This window comes from Solea senegalensis, linkage group LG21, assembly GCF_019176455.1.
Source record: "Solea senegalensis isolate Sse05_10M linkage group LG21, IFAPA_SoseM_1, whole genome shotgun sequence".
Lineage (NCBI taxonomy): Eukaryota > Metazoa > Chordata > Actinopteri > Pleuronectiformes > Soleidae > Solea > Solea senegalensis.
Genome location: NC_058040.1, coordinates 10,346,867 through 10,355,495, shown reverse-complemented (window position 1 = coordinate 10,355,495; position 8,629 = coordinate 10,346,867). Strand labels below are relative to the sequence as shown.

The following is an 8,629-nucleotide window of genomic DNA, read 5'->3' as shown; positions in this document are numbered from 1 at the left end:
CAAAGGACACAACGTTACATGTTTATAACAAGTGTATGTTATGATCATTAATTCAGACTTACTTTATTCCTCCATCTAATGAACTATTTGTGAAAGAAATAGTCACTGTTCCAAGCATTTGAAGTGCTTCTCCAAAATCCAAGCACCTGTACAAACCCAGACTCTGACTTCTGAATGAGGCGAACAAACCATTTTTAAAAATAATTTATTGATCTTTATGTACAAGAAAAAAAAAATGGAAATAGAAAACCAAACATGAGTAGAAAAGGCAAATGTACAAGAGAGTATCTTTACACTGCATTGAGAATATTTGCTGCTCCTGCCCCAGAAACTGGGACCAGGCAATACTTTTTAAACTGTACACGAGAGGGTCAGGGGGAAGGACAGAGGGAGGGAGCACGGCCCACGTCTTGATTGCACGTGTGACCCAAGTACCACACGACAAACCTTACTGACTGCTCCTCGTCTGCAGAGGAGACAACCAGAAATGGTCTTAAACACTATATTTCTGTGGGAAATCGCTTCATGTCTCCCATGTCAGTTTTAGTTTGTTTATGCTGTTTGTTTCTAAAGAGAGGGGATGTGTGTGTGTGTGTGTGTGTGTGTGTGCGTGCGCGTAAGAGAGGTTTTTGTTCCCTCTGCATAATGAGTCAGACAGAAGGCCTCTGAACATCAAGTCTTTGGTACATCAAGTCACCGTTTTTCAAGTCTGAGTAAAGCAAACAGGGCTTGTTCTGCTGCGACAGGGTTATCTCACACTGACGCACAACAGCAGCACATCAGAGTCACTTTTACCCTTTTGTGAGTTAAGTGATCGACAGGCATGTCAAACTTGTACACAGAGCTAACTTAATGTATGATTTGGTATATCATGAAAAACAAATGGGGGAGGGGGGGAGTGGAGTAACATTTCAATGCATTGCACAAGATAATACTGATGTAACTGTTACAAACCTTTTAGTGCTTACGGTAAAAAGCCAATACATGTTTTTTATGATTACGTAAAATGGGGAAATGTCATGAAAACAAACCAAGCACTTCTCCATTCACTCATCAGTTCAGCTATAATGCCAATAAATAATAGTGATAATGACTTAATACAATAAAATCAGTTCCGTACGAGGAAACATGTCGGCCAAACGCGTCAGTCCGTGATCAATACAATGTGGATGTGGTTCAACATGCATTCAGAAAATCCACACAGAAGCACATGAAGCCCAGCCGTCGTCTCCAGAGGAAAGGGAAACTCAAGAGATATGATATGTTCTGATGGACGGGATGAAATGTACGTCCTGGTCACATGGTGAAAGTTAGATTAGGAAACGTGCATTTACACGACCAGAGCCAAGGCAACAATGACGGTTGGTTGATTTCGTCCGAGATACAGACGTGTCATCACGTGTAGTACACGACTAGTCATCGTGAATCTCTCGGCCTTACAGAAACCAGCGCGCGTGTTTAAAAGCTGGATAAATTATTATGATTTGGTTTATATAGCATGCGTTTTAACTTCATCGCTCTCTATTCTGCTAAAAAAAACAAACTCAGAAAGAACCACAGTGAGAAGAGCAGGTGGCTGATTCTGGCTCTGAGTGACTCAAATATATATGAACAGAGTTGGTGATTAGTGGTAAAACCTTCTCCTTTAAAGTTCATCACTTATCAAAAACGACATACAATTCATACTGGGATCACCTTAACTTTTTTTTGTCATAATGAGACCCCAGAGGGACGATAGAAAAATAACGTTATCCTGTACACACTGTTATATCTTTGAAAATGGTATCAAAAAAATATCCTTTTTCTCTTTTTTAAACGTCAAATGAGGTATGAAACAGTTGTGAAACAGCTCTCATTCTCACACTGTAGACTCTGACTGAATCCTGACAATGGTTCATGACATGGACTGTGTTCTACATTGTTGTGTGAAGCTGTGATCAAATATTCTCAGGTTGTTATTTGTCAGAACTGATTCTCCCCAGTGTTTGATTTAAAGGTCCAGTGTGTAACATTTAGGAGGGTTTATAAGCAGAAGTTGAGTATTTACTTTAGACAAGGGCCTTGATTTACTGAGGCTGTTTCTACCTGAACACAAACTATAAACCATTTGTACAAAGTGAACATAAGCTTGAGTCTAACCAGGGAGTAGGAATATATTTAGTGCAGCCACAGATTGCAAAAAGGACATATGGTGCTTTTCTACTACACAGCTCTAGCACGGCTCGGCTCAACTCTACTCGTACCTGGTCTGGCGAGGTTCTAAGCGAGCTGAGCGATATTAAAATGTGACGTCAATAGACTGCCGTCCACTGATTGGCCAGAGTGTCGTCACTGAAAGAGTCGTAAGTGCGACGTACAACACAAGAATCAAACCGAACATTGCCGAACTGTAGACAGTTCAAAAAAGACTTAAAAATCTTGAAAAACGTGCGTTACTCTACAACATTTAGCGAAGGAAATGTCTAAAATCGTATTTAGCGACAGTGCCTGTGTCAGAGTCTGTGCTCCGGTCATGCAGGAAGTACTGAACTAATCTTTTTAATTAACTGATTGTAATGATTCAGTTAACGCCGAAATCAACTGCTTTGCTTGCAGTTTGTGATACGTATAAAACAACGTCACGGCAGTTTCGTGCTATGACGACCCCGCCCACGTTGAGGAGGTACTATAGTGATGGAAAACAACGTGCCTGATATCAAACTGAGTCGAGCCAAGCTGGTGGTAGAAATGTATAATGGCAAAGAGTCATTCATTTTAATATCAGTCACCAGGAAAATGATCCTCTTTCTCACATTTTCCTGCGAGGTTAATGGTCTCAATTGCTAGTTTCAGGTCTTCAATAGAACATGATGACAATGTTATGGATGTCTGTGAATTTCCAATTTCAAGTGTTCATTTCCCTTTTTTTGTGTGAAAGTGGAAGCTTTCAACAAATGATGATCATCATCCTTTCGGGTTCATATGAAGGCCACACGTGGGAAAGGCAGAGGTGAGCAGAGGAGTCTTCCTATTGTTACCATCTGCACTTTTACTGTCACTGATTCTTACACACTGGACCTTTAGGCAAAGGAGAGAAATAAGCTTTTTGGACATTTAAACCCAAAATATAAAAAGATAATGCCAGAAAAAAATGACTCATGAAACATCTGTTTATGAATTAAAAAAAGCTGGTGCCTTCCTGCGCTGGTCTACAGCTTCTGAACACCACAACTTACTCACACAGGTGGATTTTTACCCCCCCAAACAAAACAGGAAGTAAAGCGTGTTTCTGTTTGTGCTGCGATGCCTTTGTTGTTCTCTTGTATCCGAGTATCCACAGGGGCTGAAGTCAACACCAGGGGGAAAAAACTGAAGTGGATAATACTGAGTGTAAAAACCTGCAGGAGGTACTTTCTGTGCATGTTTGCACACACATACACACACGCTCTCACGCACACGCGCTCTCTCTCACGCACACACACACACACACTCACAAATTTAGTCTGTTTCCAGTCACGTCACTGCTCCTCCCCCTTAACTCAGATCACAGGTTTTGAGTCCAGAGGAGGCTCCTGGCTTCAGGACAGGGTGCAATCGTAGGACGCCTCCTCCTCACTCTGCTCCTCTGTCTGTTCAGGAGGACAGTCCTCAGAGGGGGGACGAGAAAATCCTCCTGCAGGTTCCAGGGAGGGCAGGGACAAGCCCAGTGGAGCTGCGACTCCTCTGCTGTCCTCGGGCCGGGGTACAGCGGCACCTCCCAGGCCCTCAGTGCTGCTGAGTTTGGAACACTGACTGGTGGGCTGGAAGGCCTCAGGCTGCACCTGCTCTAACGTTGAGTCCATCAGAAGCTGAAGCTGTGGCTGGATCAGGTTGAGAAATGGTCTATATCCCAGACTGGAACAAGATGCAAGAAAAGGGTTAAACATGCACCAGTAAGTGGCTCTGCAAGAACAAAGCATCTTATGGCTCTGGATGTTTGAGAGGAGCTTTTTATGCTTTTTTTCTGCAGAGGTCTGAGCCACGGTGCCAGGATAAATCAGGACTTAGTATTCCTCACCATTACGGCCTCAATAATTCGGGTTAGAGAGATAAAGACATAAACATAAACATTTGGACAGTTTACACCCACCAGTCAGTGGCGACCCACGAGTCAACAGCCAATAAGCCATTTCGGACATTCTGCACAGTTTCTTGTGGAACCTCTGGGCTGTCGAGGAAGTTGATCACCTGCTTGATCACATTTGTGTCTCGCAAGATACAGCCAATGACGACACACCACTCCAGACAGCCTGCCTCCTTGAACACATGCAGCAGGTACCTGAAGGCCACAGAGAGACACGACAAGTCACATTCCCGTCCTTTGGTTTCATGATGAATTAACAAGTCGAAACCAGTCTCACCTCAGCTGCACTTGTGACTTGTGTGGGCCCTTGTTGGCCAGCTCCATGGAGATGTGCTCCAGCTCGGCCTGGCTCAGGCTCAGAGTGGACGAGTTCTCGTCCACCATTGTCCAGTCACCGTCCACCACTGAGCTGGTCTCTGTCAGGTCTGTGGCTGAGCCAAGGCTGTACTCCTCCACTGGAGAGATGAGAGGTGATGGAAAAGGTTTAGTTAAGAGCAAAGGGCAGATCAGAACTGTGACTGAACCTTTTGCAGACAATAGTCTCCACTCTGTGTTAATGGATGGGGCAGGGTTTACCTGCCGGGGTCTAATTACCTTTGTTGGTGAGCAGTGACAGGAAGGCATCATGTGTCTGTGGTGAATGTTGGCTGGAGTGAGCAGAAGAGGCAGTGTCCATGTCTTTGGCCACTTGCCCAATTCCGTCCAGCCAGGTGTGGTTGGTGGGAGCTTCCTGAGGGGGCGCTGTGTCCATGTCGCTATTCAACAGGCTGTCAGCGGACTGCGACTTCAACAGCTGTGTGCTCAGCACTTGGGGCAAAATAATATCCGAATTATCTAGGGCAGCAGAAACGTCACCATCTCACATTTTTATTTCATTCGAAACAAAGGTGGAATATTAAGAATTCACGGATCGACTCCTGACGCTCACCTGCGCGACACCGTCCGTTTTTCAGTGGTGAGCTGAGGCTCCCCACAGGAATAACGGGGAACGGCCAGAGAAAATCCTTGTGAAGCTTCTTCAGGGCCGAAACAAAGTCGTCAATGTGAGCCACGCGGTTGCGTTCGCGGCACAGCCAGCCAATGAGTTCGAAGCCCAGCTGTGCTGAGAAGCATCCCAGGTCGCGGAGGCGTACTTGCTCCAGGAGGTGGCGGGCGTGGCGCCAGAGCATCATATCAATGTACATGTTCTCTGCACACTCGGCGTCCCGACTGTTGGGAATCAAAGCAGTGGGAAACAGAGACAGAGAAGATGCTACAATGAGCACAACAGACTGTGGACACTCATAATCTTGGAAACGTGTGTGTATCTGTGCATACCCTTTAGCAGAAGGTCCAGTAGGCATGCTGAAGGTCTTCTGCAAGTTGAACTTTCCTGTCGCGATGGAGTCTGCCGACTGCGACAAGCTAATGCTGCGATTTCTGAAAAACTCAAATCCCCCAGTGGAGCTGGGTTCCTACCACAGAGATACACATGAGAAAAACCTCTGTTAAACAGGGTAGTGAGCTGTCTGTGAATGATTCAAACTTTTGTAGTGTAGAAAAATAACAATATGCCTGTATGTGGACTAATAGACTAAGTTGCAACTGCAGTATTGTAAGTAAGTGTTTTGAAATGAACTAAACAAAATCAAATTGGAGGATTTTAACTCGCTTGCTCACCTGAGTAGTAGGTGTCTGGGGCGGAGTCTCCTCCTCCCCTGAGCCGATGGCTTTGAGAAACCGGATCATGTGTCGGCAGAGATCCCACTTGCCTTGTTCCAGCGCTGTGTTGAAGAGCAAGGTGGCGTGCTGCCTGCTCACTGCTGGGACCTCCATGTTCTTAAAACCGAAGAAAACACAAGAGAAAGATGGAGACGAAGCACTAACTGTTAACACTGTTGACACTCTAAATAGCTTTTGTCCGGTCCAAAGTGATTTTAAACATTGTGGGACAAAGAATGAGAAGGTTTTATGGTAAAAACCTTTTCAAATATCTGATAAAACTACCTGCAGTATAATCAGATAAGAGGCTGCTGTGTCCAAATCTTGAGCCATGAGACATTCCTCAAACAGATCTTTAGGGTTCCCGACGGCGGCGAACAGGTAGTTCCACAGGGCGTACTCCGTTTTCCTGGCGCAGTGGACGATGGTCCGCAGGAAGAGGGGGAATTCTGTGATGAACTTGGCCACAGTGGGCAGGAGAGGGTCAGGGATCGGTTCCCGTGACGTTGCCTCCTCTTCCAGAACTACATGCACCATCAGCTCCATGACATGAGGGAAATAGGGAAGGGAGGCACATGACTGAGCCAGCATCAACGCCTGTGGAGAGATGGAATGTTATGTATTAAGTATTTGTTTCCCAGGGTGTCATCAGCATTCCTTTTATATTCAGACATCAGTTAAATTCAGATGGTATTTATCCCAAATGGCAATCAATTGCAACAAAACTATACAAACATATAAGATAAACAAATACAAACAAACAAGCAACAGAGAGGTCAGGGCAAGATTTGTCTATGTCAGAAAACAGGAAAATGGTAAATGTAACGCTGGCGCCCTCGTGTGGCTTGTATATGTACAGGTGCAAACACAGCAATTAAACAGACAATGTTAAATATAGAAATAAAATTTCAAGGAGGAAAAATATTTAACAGTGATGGCTGCTGGGATGAAGGATTTCAGATAACTGTTGAGCTATAAAACACTGACCTGAACGCAATATTTTATTATTCAGTTCAATTCATGTTGGTCAATGATACTTTTAAATTGTTTTGACAACATGCTCCTCCCAGAGACACTTTGAACTTTTTTGCGGTGCCTTGACATTCACACTGCTGTTTCCACTCATATTATCGTTCACACTCAGGGTTAGGGTTAGGCCGTCTTTCACACCACAAGCACATGAAGGATGTGAAGGGACTCAAAATACCTGTTCACCCAGGTTCCGAACCAGCAGCTGCCTCAGGATGTGGTGGAGGTAGATCTGGGAGGTCCTCTCGACGGTGCAGTAGGGGAACAGCGCCTCCAGTGACTCTGTGGATCCCTGCAGCCCATCGTAGAGCACAGTCTCATTGGTTGCCCCGAGCACCAAGGTATCCTCAAATAGCACAGCCAGAGGATAGATGTTGATGTGGAAGGGCAGCATGATGCGCCTGGAGAGGAAGGAGTGAGGCTTGCGGTGGTCCCGGGGGAACAGCGGCAGCCACACTTTCATGCCGGCTTCCCCACATGACAACCACAGGGCTTCCAGCAGGTGGCGCTTCTTCCTGTTGGAGCGACAGGTGGTCCACACGTTCTCCACACACTGGGCTAACACGACTGGTGGGCAAAATGGTAGCTAAGGGAGAAAGAAAATTGTTAGTGGGAATTCCTTGGGAACCACATTTACTTAAAGGGATAGTTGAACTGTGATTTTACGAGGTATTGACATATGACTAACGGAGACTTTTCCAAGCATAAAATATATAAAATGCCTACTTAAATCTATAATAAGCATTTTATTTCACCATTAAAATAGCCTTTTCTGGCTGGAAATTGAAGTCTGTAAACCGTTCTCTCCATGTTGCATAATAAACTCCATTAAGAAAATGAGCAATTTTACACCACAGGACACAAAGGTCGTGTTCTACAGCTTGATTCCGTCAGGTTCAAATACGTCATATTGGGAATTCTGTGTTTGAAATCTGTTACTCAGATTTACCTAAGAGACATGACGTTACCAAACACGGGAGTAGTAGACTAGCAGTTGAGCTAAAAACGTTACTTTTCCCTATGGACTTTGCTGGAGAGTGAGTGGTTTACAAATTTCAGTTTCAGCCCAAAAAGCTAATCAGCAGTAGATTGTTTTCAGGTGGGAAAAAATAGTATTTCCTTGTGTCCTGGTTTCAGCTATGTGTCTACCGGTCCCATGTGCATTGTGCATGTGCTTTATGTCCAACACAGACTATGCGTCACTCCCTCATAGAAAAACACCTAAAGAATCCTGTACAATCCCTTCAATATCATTTCAACTCACCAGCTTCTTGTTATTAGCAGGAGTCTCCTTCTCTCGTACCTGTGGACCGGAACGGTCCCTCTGTAACATGATCAACTGGCCAGCCAGATTCAACATGATGCTCTCTGCCATGCAGGCCTGACAAGGACACACACACACATGTAAACCATGAAAGAACATGCATCTATATGGTGATTAAGTGTGTGTGTGTACTTGTGTAACAAGCTCTTGTGTTACCTGCTGCGGGGCTTTCAACGTAATGCCAGTCTCCGTGCGCACTGATGTCAGTGTAACAGAGACCACGAGGGCCGGGTGGGGGATGTAGCGGGACATCGAGACCTCCTGCAGCAACTCCACACTGGCTGATGGTGTTGGACTGGAAAATTAAAGACAAGTAAACAATGAGTCTCCCTGCTGCCATTGGTTGTTTTAAGGCATTTGTATTTATTGTTATTGTTTGTTGGTCCAAGTGAAAGTTGAGTGACTAAAACGACTGAACTAAGCAGAAATCCTAATAATTAGACAATGTTCATTACATGAAATGTCAGACATAA

The 8,629-nt window shown here is 44.8% G+C and overlaps 1 protein-coding gene across 3 annotated transcripts in view; it reads right to left on the bottom strand.

The window, feature by feature from the left end:
* Window positions 1-195: 195 nt before the first annotated feature.
* The window catches only part of ric1 (RIC1 homolog, RAB6A GEF complex partner 1), a 31,370-nt gene continuing 22,936 nt past the window's right edge, over window positions 196-8,629 (bottom strand). For 2 of the 3 annotated variants that reach the window (XM_044053637.1, XM_044053638.1), the window contains exons 17-27: window positions 8,313-8,451; window positions 8,097-8,213; window positions 7,011-7,418; window positions 6,089-6,400; window positions 5,762-5,920; window positions 5,420-5,556; window positions 5,031-5,311; window positions 4,697-4,936; window positions 4,380-4,557; window positions 4,109-4,297; window positions 196-3,873 (exon numbers count right to left, since the gene is read on the bottom strand). In XM_044053637.1, the coding sequence (XP_043909572.1) occupies window positions 3,558-3,873; window positions 4,109-4,297; window positions 4,380-4,557; window positions 4,697-4,936; window positions 5,031-5,311; window positions 5,420-5,556; window positions 5,762-5,920; window positions 6,089-6,400; window positions 7,011-7,418; window positions 8,097-8,213; window positions 8,313-8,451 (2,476 nt within the window). In that variant the 3' untranslated portion in view covers window positions 196-3,557. The remainder of the gene's footprint in view (window positions 3,874-4,108; window positions 4,298-4,379; window positions 4,558-4,696; window positions 4,937-5,030; window positions 5,312-5,419; window positions 5,557-5,761; window positions 5,921-6,088; window positions 6,401-7,010; window positions 7,419-8,096; window positions 8,214-8,312; window positions 8,452-8,629) is intronic. The other variant, XM_044053639.1, reaches the window with a different exon arrangement.